Source organism: Lontra canadensis, unplaced genomic scaffold (genome assembly GCF_010015895.1).
Source record: "Lontra canadensis isolate GAN:19392208 unplaced genomic scaffold, GSC_riverotter_1.0 scaffold4, whole genome shotgun sequence".
Taxonomy (NCBI): domain Eukaryota; kingdom Metazoa; phylum Chordata; class Mammalia; order Carnivora; family Mustelidae; genus Lontra; species Lontra canadensis.
The window spans coordinates 23896301-23912873 of NW_022630998.1; the positions used below are offsets into that span (position 1 = coordinate 23896301).

A 16573-nucleotide genomic window follows, 5' to 3' on the forward strand; every position below is an offset into this window, starting at 1 on the left:
ATACACACTGCTCAAATTCTATTTACTATTTAAAAAACTATTAAAATTATTTAAAAACTATTACTATATTTAAAACTATTTACTATTTAAAAACAGGAGAAGCTAATCTTATGCTCTTAGAAATGGCAATAGAAGGTGGGCAGGCTGGTGAGTTAGTGACTGGAGAAGAGCCAGGGGCTTCTGGAATGCTGTTTCGTGCTCTGGGGGCTAGCTACATGGGTGCTGAAACTGATGCATTTAAAGTTTTAAAAACTGATCTACTTGTATAGTTGCAACATGTACACTTTTATATATTTTATACTAAATAACAGATATTTCATCAGTAAAAATAAGTTTTATATAAACTTTAAAATTCTCCTTTCCAAGTTACAAATTACAAAAATAACCTAAGTTCCTTACAGTAAACTAAACAGGGAAAAGAAACACCCAGCTCTCACTTTCCTCAATCTTTCCCACTCATTCTAACAACATGCCATAACCAAACGAATCAACGTATTCACACAATCAAAAGGTGATTAATTTAATACTACAAAGTGCTATAAACATAATCCTTGCAGTTGAAATCAGTAGTGTGTACATGTTGTTTCCTTTGCCCGTCTTTTTTTTCTACTGGGACCAAAGACAACCAGATATCCAGTTCAGGAGGTTCAGAAGGAAAGTATTCTATTAAGCTATAACTGTACAAGCTGTGCTTTACTTTCTTACTAAGTAAAAAAAAATGAGCACATCCTAGGATAGTGGGCCTGGGAAGGAAATAGTGATTATAATGGAGATAACCAATGTTTGTGTTTAAATATGCACAAAGATATATTTCTCAAAGAAAAAGCAATAATCCAGCTTAAAAACAACAAAGATTATTTCTTCAAAGCTCTCCATAGAATTCACCACTTTATCTACTGATATCATAAACCCTTGTAAGGGCACCTGGGTGCCTCAGTCATTAAGCGTCTGCCTTCGTCTTCGGTCATGATCCCAGGGTCCTGGGATTGAGCCCCGCATCTGGCTCCTTACTCAGTGACAAGCCTATTTCTCCCTCTCCCACTCTCCCTGCTTGTGTTCCAGCTCTCACTGTGTCTCTGTCAAATAAATAAATAAAATCTTTGAAAACAACAACAACAACAATGACCCTGTAATTGATGGGCTTTTAAAAGTACTTTTTCTTTCTTGATTCCTCTTTAACCTTACGCCCACCACACTTCACCTCCAACAAGACCTCCCAAGCAAGAATTCCCCAAACACAATATACTCTTTCACATTTCTACATCTTTGCTCTTTTTTCTAAAGAGAATTATCATGCCCCATCCCTCTTCCTACCAGTGGAAGGATGAATATTCCTCCATCATAATCTTTTCCTTTCTTCCTACAACACACTGAAGTGATCTTTTTGCATCTCTCTCTCCCAGAATCTATTTTACGTACCTCAAGGGCAGAAACTGCCTGATTCATTTCTGCAACACTCAGTACAGAACTTATGGTCTTGGAAGGTGTAAGTTTTATTTAAAGAAATTAAACCAATACACAAGCAGATTTTTTTTAATACCTGTTAGCCTTAAGAAATCAAAATTTTTGATCAATTAGATTTTAAGCCAAAGACTATAATAAGAGATGAGGAAGGACACTATATCATACTCAAAAGATCTCTCTAACAAGAAGATCTAACAATTTTAAATATCTATGCCCCTAACATGATAGCAACTATATAAACCAATTAATGACAAAATCAAAGAAACACATCAACAATCATACAATAATAGTAGGGGACTTTAACACTCCCCTCACTGAAATGGACAGATCATCCAAGCAAAAGATCAACAAGGAAATAAAGGCCTTAAATGACACACTGGACCAGATGGACATCATAGATATATTCAGAACATTTCATCCCAAAGCAACAGAATACACATTCTTCTCTAGTGCACATGGAACATTCTCCAGAATAGATCACATCCTGGGTCCTAAATCAGGTCTCAACCGGTATCAAAAGATTGGGATCATTCCCTGCATATTTTCAGACCACAATGCTCTGAAGCTAGAACTCAATCACAAGAGGAAATTTGGAAAGAACCCAAATACATGGAGACTAAACAGCATCCTTCTAAAGAATGAATGGGTCAACTAGGAAATTAAAGAAGAATTGAAAAAATTCATGGAAACAAATGATAATGAAAACACAACGGTTCAAAATATGAGGGACACAGCAAAGGCAGTCCTGAGAGGAAACATATAGTGGTACAAGCCTTTCTCAAGAAACAAGAAAGGTCTCAGGTACACAACCTAACCCTACACCTAAAGGAGCTGGAGAAAGAACAAGAAAGAGACCCTAAACCCAGCAGGAGAAGAGAAATCATAAAGATCAGAGCAGAAATCAATGAAATAGAAACCAAAAAAACAATAGAGCAAATCAACAAAACTAGGAGCTGGTTCTTTGAAAGAATTAATAAGATTGATAAACCCCTGGCCAGACTTATCAAAAAGAAAAGGGAAATGACCCAAATAAATAAAATCATGAATGAAAGAGGAGAGATCACAACTAACACCAAAGAAATACAACCAATTATAAGAACATACTATGAGCAACTCTACGCCAACAAAGTTGACAATCTGGAAGAAATGGATGCATTCCTAGAGACATATAAACTACCACAACTGAACCAGGAAGAAAGAGAAAACTTGAACAGACCCATAACCAGTAAGGAGATTGAAACAGTCATCAAAAATCTCCAAACAAACAAAAGCCAAGGGCCAGACGGTTTCCCGGGGGAATTCTACCAAACATTTAAAGAAGAATTAATTCCTATTCTCCTGAAACTGTTCCAAAAAATAGAAATGGAAGGAAAATTTCCAAACTCATTTTATGAGGCCAGCATCACCTTGATCCCAAAACCAGACAAGGATCCCATCAAAAAAGAGAACTACAGACCAATATCCTTGATGAACACAGATGCAAAAATTCTCACCAAAATACTAGCCAATAGGATTCAACAGTACATTAAAAGGATTATTCACCACGACCAAATGGGATTTATTCCAGGGCTGCAAGTTTGGTTCAACATCCGCAGATCAATCAATGTGATACACATTAATAAAATAAAGAACAAGAACCATATGATACTCTCAATAGATGCTAAAAAAGCATTTGACAAAGTACAGCATCCCTTCCTGATCAAAACTCTTCAAAGTGTAGGGATAAAGGGCACGTACCTCAATATTATCAAAGCCATCTATGAAAAACCCACCGCAAATATCATTCTCAATGGAGAAAAACTGAAAGCTTTTCCGCTAAGGTCAGGAACACAGCAGGGATGTCCATTATCACCACTGCTATTCAACATAGTACTAGAAGTCCTAGCCTCAGCAATCAGACAACAAAAGGAAATTAAAGGCATCCAAATCGGCAAAGAAGAAGTCAAACTCTCACTCTTCGCAGATGATATGATACTATATGTGGAAAACCCAAGACTCCACTCCAAAACTGCTAGAACTTGTACAGGAATTCAGTAAAGTGTCAGGATATAAAATCAATGCACAGAAATCAGTTGCATTTCTCTACACCAACAACAAGACAGAAGAAAGGGAAATTAAGGAGTCAATCCCATTTACAATTGCACCCAAAACTATAAGATACCTAGGAATAAACTAACCAAAGAGGCTAAGAATCTATACTCAGAAAACTATAAAGTACTCATGAAAGAAATTGAGGAAGACACAAAGAAATGGAAAAATGTTCCATGCTCCTGGATTGGAAGAACAAATATTGTGAAAATGTCTATGCTACCGAAAGCAATCTACACATTTAATGCAATTCCTATCAAAGTACCATCCATTTTGTTCAAAGAAATGGAACAAATAATCCTAACATTTATATGGAACCAGAAAAGACCTCGAATAGCCAAAGGAATATTGAAAAAGAAAGCCAAAGTTGGTGGCATCACAATTCCGGACCTCAAGCTCTATTAGAAAGCTGTCATCATCAAGACAGCATGGTACTGGCACAAAAACAGACACATAGATACATGGAACAGAATAGAGAGCCTAGAAATAGACCCTCAACTCTATGATCAACTAATCTTCGACAAAGCAGGAAAGAATGTCCAATGGAAAAAAGACAGCCTCTTCAATAAATGGTGTTGGGAAAACTGGACAGCCACATGCAGAAAAATGAAATTGGACCATTTCCTTACACCACACACAAAAATAGACTCAAAATGGATGAAGGACCTTGATGTGAGAAAGGAATCCATAAAAATCCTTGAGGAGAACACAGGCAGCAACCTCTTCGACCTCAGCCGCAGCAACATCTTCCTAGGAACATCGCCAAAGGCAAGGGAAGTAAGGGCAAAAATGAACTATTGGGATTTCATCAAGATCAAAAGCTTTTGCACAGCAAAGTAAACAGTTAACAAAACCAAAAGACAACTGACAGAATGGGAGAAGATATTTGCAAACGACATATCAGATAAAGGGCTAGTGTCCAAAATCTATAAAGAACTTAGCAAACTCAACACCCAAAGAACAAATAATCCAATCAAGAAATGGGCAGAATGGGGCGCCTGGGTGGCTCAGTGGGTTAAAGCCTCTGCTTTCGGCTCAGGTCGTGATCCCAGCGTCCTGGGATCGAGCCCCGCATTGGGCTCTCTGCTCAGCGGGGAGCCTGCTTCCCCCCTCTCTCTCTGCCTGCTTCTCTGCCTATTTGTGATCTCTGTCTGTCAAATAAATAAATAAAATCTTAAAAAAAAAAAAAAGAAAAAAAAGAAATGGGCAGAAGGCATGAACAGACATTTCTGCAAAGAAGACATCCAGATGGCCAACAGACACATGAAAAAGTGCTCCATATCACTCGGCATCAGGGAAATACAAATCAAAACCTCAATGAGATATCACCTCGCACCAGTCAGAATGGCTGAAATTAACAAGTCAGGAAATGACAGATGCTGGCGAGGATGCGGAGAAAGGGGAACCCTCCTACACTGTTGGTGGGAAAGCAAGCTGGCGCAACCACTCTGGAAAACAGCTTGGAGGTTCCTCAAAATGTTGAAAATAGAACTACCCTATGACCCAGCAATTGCACTACGGTATTTACCCTAAAGATACAAACGTAGTGATCCGAAGGGGCACGTGCACCCGAATGTTTATAGCAGCAATGTCTACAATAGCCAAACTATGGAAAGAACCTAGATGTCCATCCACAGATGAATGGATAAAGAAGATGTGGTATATATACACAATGGAATACTATGCAGCCATCAAAAGAAATGAAATCTTGCCATTTGCGATGACGTGGATGGAACTAGAGGGTATCATGCTTAGCGAAATAAGTCAATCGGAGAAAGACAACTATCATATGATCTCCCTGATATGAGGAAGTGAAGATGCAACATGGGGGGTTAAGGGGGTAGGAGAAGAATAAATGAAACAAGATGGGATTGGGAAGGAGACAAACCATAAGAGACTCTTAATCTCACAAAACAAACTGAAGATTGCTTGGGGGAGAGGGGTCAGGAGAGGGGGGTGGGGTTATGAACACTGGGGAGGGTATGTGCTATGGTGAGTGCTGTGAAGTGTGTAAACCTGGCAATTCACAGACCTGTACCCCTGGGGATAAAAATATATGTTTATAAAAAATAAAAAAATAAAAAAGAAATCAAAATTTTTAAAGATCCAAAATTCAGAATCCTATTTATAAAGATGACACTCACCATCAGTAATGGCTTCTCCTTTCAGACTCTTGATTCCTCTGGGCATTGTATTTCCATCAAGGTAGAATTCAATTATACCATCATCCAGGATAATTAGAAGATGAAGCCAAACATTTTCTTCTAAATACCTTGTGACTGTTGTCTTGGCAATATATGTAGCATTGGAACCCAAAGTTTTGTAATGAAGAGAAAGTGTCAAATGGGATTCGTTTGTTTGAACTTTTACCCCATAGTAGATGTTTCCATTACCATCATCCTTTGCTATAACAAATCCATTTGTATTGGCATTGGGCATTACCCAAGCTGAAAAGGTAAAGTTGGCAATTGAGTTGTTCCTGGAAGGATGGTATTTTGGATTAACAGTTCCAAATGCACCCTCTATTCCACTGAAGTACAAAGCATCTGTTCCACTGTGGCGACGCCGCATGTGTGGCTGTAAATGTACAGTGCTGGGGAAAATTCCAACCAGCAAAAAATCTACCATTGGAGGCAAACCATCAGTGAAGTCACTAGACAGTATTTCCCAGCCTACTCGTACGTCACCAAACACACCCTGCTGCCTCAAAATGGTAAAGTTGGTAATATAAGACATATCATCTTCTGAGAGTACATCTTCTGCAACTTCTCTCTCTAAGCACTCTGAATCCAAGATGAACACTCCAAAAGGATCATCATTGAATGGAATCATTACTGTCACCTGGAGGTTGGTGCCTGCTAGTTGGCCCCCAGGACCTGGGGATCCACCTGTAATACGATGATTTATAATGAATAAGAATCCAGAATTTGAAGTACTTTATAATATAAGGGGAAGACAAAAGGAATCTGATGAGCAAACTTCTGGTTAAATAATATATTCATTGATCAATGGAACAACTGTGTCACCATATGATTTTCATCATATTTTCAGGCATATTTTGGTTCAGAATAATTTCATTAATAATCAAGTCTGAAAAGAGGATATTAACTAGGGAGTTTTAATTCCTGTGCTGAAAACCAAAAGTGATGGGAAAATGGATTGTTTAAATTGTTTAAATGGACAAAGACCAAGCTTTAAGCTTCATGAATGTGTACTTCCTAACTTCCATTAATATTTTATTGGAGATACTCTACTTGGTGTGAAAAAAATCTGTTTACAAGTTTGAAGATGAATGTAACTCTCCATCCATAAGATTTAACCAAGCTAAGACCACAAAATGAATGTTAAAAATAACACTTCTGTCAAAAGGGTGTTTTTGGCATTTAAAATTGGATAATCAAGATACACTTACTTCTTCATTAATTGCATTTTCTATACAGCTCTAATTATTTACTTGTGAAACCATTAAACTTCAGTAGTGAAATAAAAAAAGATGGAAAAACACAACACCTGATACGTTTACAAGCTTTAAAATATAAAATTCATTGAATTCAGGAATTTTATCTGGAAAAGCATGGAGAATTATTGGTTCGGCTTCTTCTCCATCCATAAAGTTAACAATCCCTGAAGTTTCATAGAACTCTTGTCCAGGCTGCAAAGCAGAATTATTCTGAAACAGCTGCCAAGCCACAGAGACATTGCCAAAGTGTCCTCGATGCCTCAAAATCCTACATAACAAAGAAAATTAATTTTTATGAAAAATGTATAAGTAGTGAATTTTACTCTAATGATACCTTTCAGTGTTATCTCAGAAATATTCTTTTTCTGCTTATTGTCTTTAATATAAACCAGTCAGCCAGTCCTTACTGAGTAACCATGATGAATCTCATGGTAAGAGAAAGAGGCAGAACTTTAAATAACAAAGAGAAGCAGTCTTAAAAGTCATAGTCTTCAAGTCCAAACAGAGGGATAAATTCCAAACCCAAAAATATTTAGATGAAAACTGGCAAAAGCAAAGGAGAAGACCTCAGATAGCTGGAGTCTCCATCCTGACAGATGACAGAATTTGGGATGAGGAGAGTGGGTATGATAATTTCCCTTTACCCCCTAAAGTCGTTCTTTTTTTTTTTTTTTTTTTTAAGAGTTTATTTATTTGAAAGAGGGTGAGAAAGAACGCAAGCAGGGTGAAGCGAAGAGGAAGAAGCAGACTGCCCCCTGAGCAGGGAACCCAATGATGAGGGACTTGATCCCAGGACCCCAGGATCATGATCCAAGCCGAAGGCAGATGTCCAACCAACTGAGCCACCCAGGTGCCCTTGAAGTATTTTTTTTTTTTAAACAAGTGGCAACAACATAAAGTTTACCATTCATTTGCACTACCAGCTTTGAAATTACTCCATTTTTAACTAATTTCAAATTTTTGAAATAGTAGCAATATTTCAAATTTGTGCATACTAAAGGTTTTATTTTATCCGATTTTGAATTTACCTTATGCAAATACACTTACCAAAATGCATTAGTCTTTCCTTCTTCTACTGCTTTGTCAATGGGCTCCAAAGAAAAAATGCCATTTGGGTCATCATTAGCTTCAATTATCACTGTAGCTATTCCATATTGATATACCACTGTGTCACCTAAATTAAAAAGTCAAAACAACAAGGGAGTAGTTAAGTTGCTGTTAAATTCATATTTTAAATTAAGAAGTTTTATAATGAAGTTCTAATTTCAGCAAGCATTTCCTCACGGAAGGTCATAAATAAGAGAGAGATGCCTAAACAAGTTTAACGTGACTTGTCTTTGTGGAAGTGTTTAATTACAGAAGACGTACTTCATTGAAAAACACACATGATACTTTCCCATGGGGAGCCTGGGTGGCTCAGTGGGTTAAAGCCTCTGCCTTCGGCTCAGGTCATGGTCCCAGGGTCCTGGGATCGAGCCCTGCATCGGGCTCTCTGCTCGGCGGGGAGCCTGCTTCCCCCTCTCTCTCTCTGCCTGCCTCTCTGCCTACTTGTGATCTCTGTCCATCAAATAAATAAATAAAATCTTTAAAAAAAAAAGAAAAGAAAAACACACATAATACTTTCCCTCGCAATAGGAATATTGCTTCAACAGTTTAATTAGAAATGAAAAACATAGTTTTATCTAATTCCAAAGTTTTGAGGTAGACTGATTTCATAAAAATAATAAAAGGATCATCCCATAACATAAAAAAAACTCCAGTTCATATTAATTGGAATGATGGGTTTGAGCATTTGCCTTTAGATCTGTGTCTTCAGGCAATAGTTTGATCCTGTCATACACAGAACAAAGCAATCTTTATGGTGCTGAAATTGATTCCTCCACTTGAATTCTGTCCAGAGTGTGTCAGTCCTGTTACTACCAAGACATCAGTTCTCTTCTCATCAGTTCCCTGAGGTCCAGAGCTCTTCCTCTTTGCTTCTCCTGCTCCCTATGCAAGCAAAATTCTTCCTCACTTTTTCTCAACACTTGTTAGTCCTCAGGACCAGTTCAAGCAACATATCTCTCAGAAATTCTTCCTTGAATTCCAAAGTTAAGGTAAGAACATCTCCACTGTGTTCCTGTAGCACTTCCCACTTTGTCAGTCTATCATAACGATTATCACATTAATTTACTAACACACACACATAAACATGCACACACACATACACATTTTACTGTAAGATCCTTGAACAAACCTTTCTTAATCAATTCTATGCCCTAGCAGAGTAGAGTTCCATAACTGGTACACAAAATTTATTTATGAATGTTAGCTGAACTGAAAGAAAGAAAACTTTCAAAATCAGAAGAAGGCAACACTAAAACTAAAATTATAAAATCGGAAATTACATGTAGCAAACCTGCACATTAAAAATAATTTATATAAATATACAACTGTACTCAAACTTACCTGATAATTAGCCAATGGAAAGAGGGGAAAAAATAAATAAATAAAATCTTTTTCAAAAAAGAGAGATGGAAAAAAAATAATAAATCATTGTATAGAAAATGCTAACAATATAAAGTAATAGAAGACTAAAAATAATCATAAAATTGAAGAAAAACAAAAATAAAATCTAATTTTGTCAGGGTTCTGCTATCATGTGCATTTGTCATGCAACATGTCACAGGTGGTACTAAAATCTCATTCTGTCTCTCCACAGGGAGAACGGACAATATTTAACATGGCTCTGAGGATGGCCACATCCTTTGATCCAATAATTCAATCTAGGATATATACCATGAACACTAACTATCAGGCACAGATACCCACTGCCAGCACGAGGTCATGCTGGAGATGCTGCCTGTCCAGCCCTCCCGCCATTGATCCCCTCAGGCCCTCGATATTATGACATCATGAATGAGGAGAGGAAAGTGGAAGATAAAGAACACAGAAGGGATGTAAAAGCACAAATAATGTCATCCAACTCTTCATAGCTAAAGTCATTAGATTCTCAGATGCCACCACATATGGAAAAATACTGAAGACAAAAGCAGTGGCAGTATACTTCAGTCCAGCCGTCCAATAATACCTCTCTCTCTCCATCCCTCTCTCTTCCAATACCAATTACATAGTTCCCCAATGATGCATTTTGAAAAATAAATGCCAACCCTCTCCTTGCACAGTGATTTTCCATTCTCTTTATAAGAGGTTTCGACGTTCCAGTCCACTACTTTAATCATAATGACATTTTGTTTCTGATAAGAGTTTGAACCCAGTGACATTTCGACCTCAAAGATGTTTGGAACACAATAATTTTCCCCAGAATGACACCAAAGTAATAAATGGAATCAAGAACTTATTCCTACAGTAAATGATATTAAAACAATGGCATTTCTTCATCCACTTTCTATACATGACAGCAAAATTTTCTGCTTTTCACTTTTATATCACCAAAATTATTTTGACCTGTATTAATTAATTTCATTTAAATTTTAGGACAATGATTGAATTCACCAAAATGTTTTTTGTCTACATAAGGCCTAATTTGTGGGTTTTTCTGAAACTGCTAAATTTCTTTTGTGGACATTAAGCTACAAAGTTAAATTGTTCCTCATAAGATGGTAAGATGATACTTTTTAAAATTTTCTTACTAAGTCGTGAAAAATGAGAAAGAGAGAAAGGAAATAGACAAAACTGAAGAGAGATAAAGATAGAGAAAATGGTGGAGAAATGCAGCACAAACAAAAATTAAGTGATCTTTTTCTTTTCATTTTCCTCTTTCAGAATATTTCAGTCCAGAAGCTACAAGGTAAAGCATAGACAGGCATTCACTGTAAGGGTGGACAGTTGCGGCATGACAGTGACCCAGCACAAGGAGGGATAAGGAGAGCATCTCCACAGGAAAAAACCTTACTGTTGGATGTTGGAGTCTGAGTGCAATAGGAAGGCATCCACATGGGGGTGGAGAGATCCTAGAGCAGGAAGCCAGAACCCTTGTGGGGTAAGAAAGGCAATCTCATTGTGGAAGGAGGGTAAAAGAAGCCATGGGAGTAGGTCCAGGGGACTCAATCAAAGAAGTAAATATATTAAAAGTAATGAGGGCTGAATTTCACACTCTTCAAGAAGGGAGGGATAAATATGGAAAGAAAGAAAACTACAAAACACTGTTGTGAACTCATGGTTTTCAATATATAGTTGGATATAGAACTGCAGACATAAAGTGTAGGTGTATGTATATGGAAATACATACCTACATAAAAATGTTCCCAATGTACACTAGAAGGGCCTAGAAGGAGCATAACTCAGTAACAATAAGCTTACCTAGTGCCCAGATTCTGGTTTCTAAATAACATCTTCACTAAAAGGAACCAGGGCTTCTTGGAAAAATGACTAATTTCAGGGTTGTGACAGGAAAAGTATGAGTTTGGAACAGCTTGCTGTGCCAGGAAGTAAGAAAATGTTCACATAATAATAGGGACCTGTCAAAAAGACAAAAAAGTCCCCTCAAACAGGCTGCCACTAGCCAAATCTGGGAAAATTTGACCACCAGAACAAAAAATAATAGTGAAATATAACCCACTGCATTAAACAGAAATCATGAGTCCATACTGATAAAGGGTGAAAGTCTGAGGAGTTACATGGTATTTGCATAATCCATCTTCCCCACAAAATATTTATTAGTTTCAAAGAAAAAAGTACAAGAGAGAAGCCTGGCAATCACCACCTAAATTGTGGTCAAAGTAAACACTGCAGTAAAGGGACAAAACAATATCATGTGTCAACTGTAGAGATGGGAAGAACAAAGAATCAATTCTATGAAAACCTGAAACTAATAATAATGGGGAAATATCAAAGAGACCTAAAATGGAAGATGTCCTACAAAATAGCTAGCCTATAATTTCTGTATTATAAAGGTTTATATCATATTATATATTATAAAATATATATTATGTATTCATATATATATGTATTATGTAATCATAGGTATGTATGAATTACATAACCATATAAATACGTATTATAAAATTTCTGTATTATAAAGGAAAGACTGGGGAACTACTCCAAACTGAAGAGATTAGAGACATGACAACTAAATTCAATGCATGATTTTACTAGAAAGGACATTATTGGGACAGCTGGAGAAATCTGAAGGGTATCTCAAGCAATGACTATGTTAATGTTATCTTCCTGATACTAATGATTATACTGTGGTTATGTAAGAGAACGTCTTTGTAGGAAAAATGTACTAATGTATTCAGAGGTGATGGGGTATTCTGTCTTCAACTTATTCTCAAAGTGTTCAGAAGAAAATAGCTCTTTGTACACTTAAACAAATAAAAATAAAAACAAGCTAAAACCTCTCCAATTTGCTAAAAGTCGGGTCAAAATATTCTAGGACCCAACTACTGAGGTCCAAACATCCTGCTTCATTTATAGTACAAAGAAGAAGAAAGAGCCCATCTTTCCCCCCCTGCAAATTATCATTCATTATGGCTATGGCTCCAGAGAATTACCAAACAGCTATCTACAGAATGTGGCTTCCCAGCCAGTATGACTGGTGCCACACTAGAAGATCAAGGGCTTACAGAATACTGATGCCCTAAGACCTAGGATTACTAAACAAGGCTCAGGGTAGCTTTAGCTAGAAGATTTCTATTCCTTACATGTTATCATACTTTTCTCCTTGTGCTACATTGTGGAAAAAGATTGGAAAAAATGCCACAGAGTATACCAGGTACATGAAGATTCAACACATACGTTCTTCACTCTTTCCCTCAAGAAAGCAATAAAATATGCAATTCTGCTCTCGAACGGTCATCGATGACAGTTAAACAATTAATGTCATCTTGATAAAAGCACTAAAACAAGAGGTATGCCATAAAAATATAATTGATTTACCTGTTGAATTAAAGAGGATAATATAAAAGGGCTCATCTGTTTCTGGGATATCATCTTCATTAATGAATACAGATATCCCCTGCATTCGACTTCCAACTGCAAAAACAAGGGCTTCTCCTTTTTCAATGGGAACAAAGTCTCCATCTCTTGCAGTAGCCTTCCCATCCATGGTAGCATATTGGACGGTGCAGGCGGCATCAACAGATCCATTTCTGAGAACTGTGAAGTTAGCAATCTCACCTTCCCGAACTCTCACCACACGGGGTTCTGAAATATTGATGAAGAAAAGAAGGAACATTTGAGCTTTTCTGATCCCATCTATATATTTTCATATCACTTCATGTTTCTCCCTGCCCACACAACAAATACCCTCCATTGTGTCTTTGCTTAAAGATTCAGCTCTGGTGCCAACTCCTCCATGAAGGCTTCTCTGATGACTTCTAGTCCATAAGCTTCCCCTTGCCTTAATGCCTACAGAAGCCACTGTCTTCAACTTCCAAGTTGTCAATAAATTAGTTGCTATCTGAAATCCTCAGTCTACTGTTTCATATACCTCATTTCCAAATCTAGATTGTAACTTCCTTGAGAACAAGCCCTGATACCTTATATTTTATTTTTGCTACAGCAGTTAGAATGCTGAGCACTGGACTAATTCATTATATACATGTTAACTGGAGGTTGAAAATATGAAGCAATAAAATTCAAGATCTTTAAAAGATTCCTGCAATTGTAAATTGAACAGCTTGCAAAAAAGGGCTTAATAAGGCATTAGACCCTGGAGCACCTGGTCGCTCAGTCAGCTGAGTGTCTGCCCTCAGCTCAGGTCCTGATCCCAGGGTCCTGGAACCAAGCCCTCATTGGGATCCCTGTTTGGAGGGGAGCCTGCTCTCCACTGCTTATGTCACTCTCTCTTTCTCTCTGTGTCAAATAAATAAATAAAGTCTTCCAAAAGAAAAAAAAAAAAGGAAGGAATTAGATACAAATTAAGCTCACAAATAAAACTAAAAACTGTCACCTATAGAGAACAAACTAATGGTTAGAACAAACTAAAGGTTAGAGGGGAAGTGGGGGGTGGGGATGGGTGAAATAGGTTACAGTATTTTTTTTATTTTTTATTTTTTATTTATTTTTTTTAAAGATTTTTTTTAAAGATTTTATTTATTTGACAGAGATCACAAGTAGGCAGAGAGGCAGGTAGAGAGAGAGGAAGGGAAGCAGGCTCCCTGCTGAGGAGAGAGCCCGATGTGGGGCTCGATCCCAGGACCCTGAGATCATGACCTGAGCCAAAGGCAGAGGCTTAACCCACTGAGCCACCCAGGTGCCCTACAGTATTTTTTTTAATATTTTATTTATTTATTTGACAGACAGAGATCACAAGTAGGCAGAGAGGCAGGCAGAGAGAGAGGAGGAAGCAGGCTCCCCACCGAGCAGAGAGTCCGATGTGGGGCTCGATCCCAGGACCCTGGATCATGACCTGAGCCAAAGGCAGAGGCTTTAACTCACTGAGCCACCCAGGCGCCCCGGTTACAGTATTAAGAAGTGCACCAGGTGATGTACGGAAGTAATGAATCACTAAATTGCACACCTGAAACTAATACAACACTGTATGTTAACTATACTTGAATTAAAATAAAATAAAAACTAAGAAATGTCTTGGGTGGCAAAAGAGAGTTCTAAGGAAAGAATTAAAATGCAGGAATGGGGAAGCCTTAATTTACATGTCCAGTAAAGATGAGGTTTTAAGGGGCGCCTGGGTGGCTCAGTGGGTTAAAGCCTCTGCCTTCGGCTCAGGTCATGATCCCAGGGTCCTTGGATCGAGCCCCACATTGGGCTCTCTGCTCAGCGGGGAGCCTGCTTCCTCCCCTCTCTCTGCCTGCCTCTCTGCCTACTTGTGGTCTCTGTCTGTCAAATAAATAAATAAAAAAATAAAAATAAAAATCTTTAAAAAATAATATATATATATTTCTTTTTTTTTTAAGATTTTATTTATTTATTTGACAGATAGAGATCATAAGTAGGCAGAGAGGCAGGCAGAGAGAGGGGAGGAAGCAGGCTCCCCGCTGAGCAAAGAGCCCGATGCAGGGCTCAATTCCAGAACCCTGAGACCACGACCTAAGCCAAAGGCAGAGGCTCAACCCACTGAGCCACCCAGGCGCCCCAGTATATATATATATTTCTTAAAACATCAAATGGATTGAATAATGATCGTCCAAACAAATCATGAAATCATATTCAAACAAGTTTCCATTGTGCTGTATTGAAAATGTTCAATTATAAAAGTTATTGAAAACATATATATCTACTGTTTAAAAAGATATAAGCTCACTCAAAAAAGATAGCAACATCACCTGCAAAATAAATGGGGTCATCATTTCTTCTAATCCTCAGAGTTGCAGTTGTTTTATTTCCTATTTTAGCTCCTCCAGTGGCATTAAGTAGAGTAATGGTAAATTCTTCCATTTCCTCTGGAATCTTTTGGAAAATATGACACATGTTTTAAACTAGGTGATTTGTATAAATAATTCCATTATATATTCCTAAATTATTTTTATCTTTTTTAAAAAAAGCCCTATTGGGGCACCTGGGTGGCTCAGTGGGTTAAAGCCTCTGCCTTTATCTCGGGTCATGATCCCAGGGTCCTGGGATCGAGCCCCGCATCAGGCGCTCTGCTCAGCAGGGAGCCTGCTTCCTCCTCTCTCTCTGCCTGCCTCTCTGCCTACTTGTGATCTCTCTGTCTGTCAAATAAATAAATAAAATCTTTAAAAAAAATAAAATTAAATTAAATTTAAAAAGCTCTATTAATGACAGGACTAAAGTCCATCACCATTTCTGATTCAAGTAGGACTCAGACCCAAAAAAACATTCTAATGTGCATGTCATCCAAAAAGTCACTTCTTTCTGACTCATAAAATGTGATAAAAAAAAAAAAAAGATATTTTGCCTACAAAAGCAAAAAATATAAATACTACATAGGTCACATTATTTCTGTAAGAAGATGGGATATATGTTATTTACAAGGAACAGAAAAATGAATTTTTAACCCATTTAGAACAGAGCTCATAAAAGTAACAAAAGCTGAGCTAGCTCTCAAAGGCCTCTTACAAACCTCACTGAAGCTTCACCCATAAAGACCTCATTCCCATGTCCTACCAAGATGAGATTCTCCACCATCTCTGAGCCTATATAAATCTCTAGTTGGACACTATTTCTCTTTCATTCCACCATGTAAGCTAGTGTTCTCCATAATCTAAAATAGAAGACTGTTGGAATTTTATATCTCAAGGAACAAGCCCAAGGGAAAGAAGAGAGGCTTCTGGGACCATTTAAACACAGCTCTGCTCAGAAAGGTCCACTCCCATTGTTCCTAAGTTCTTTCTCTTCATTACCAACAAAATGACCACCGCCCTGGGTCCATGATCCATCTGATGACTGTCCTGATTCTGAGAATGCACCAATAGGATATTTGGTAGATGGTACCCTTGGCTTCAAATGGCCAAAGTATAAGCTGAGAACTTAACCTCAATTTGAATCCCTGATATTTAACATCTATGCAGTGTCACTGGCAACTGTAAGTTCTAAGAGTTGAAGATGCCTTCAGGGAAACCAAAAATATTTCTCTCTTGGCTTCTATTTAGACATTATCATACCTGCATTCTTTATCACATATTTTCATGACAAAAT

At 37.6% G+C, this 16573-nt stretch overlaps 1 protein-coding gene across 7 annotated transcripts in view; it reads right to left on the bottom strand.

Annotated features, from left to right (window-relative positions):
* The window catches only part of ADGRV1 (adhesion G protein-coupled receptor V1), a 554175-nt gene that overhangs the window by 453477 nt on the left and 84125 nt on the right, over positions 1–16573 (bottom strand). For all 7 annotated transcript variants that reach the window (XM_032846581.1, XM_032846569.1, XM_032846573.1 and 4 more), the window contains 5 exons: positions 15241–15364; positions 12893–13159; positions 8060–8186; positions 7063–7280; positions 5697–6440 (listed from right to left, as the gene is read on the bottom strand). In XM_032846581.1, the coding sequence (XP_032702472.1) occupies positions 5697–6440; positions 7063–7280; positions 8060–8186; positions 12893–13159; positions 15241–15364 (1480 nt within the window). The remainder of the gene's footprint in view (positions 1–5696; positions 6441–7062; positions 7281–8059; positions 8187–12892; positions 13160–15240; positions 15365–16573) is intronic.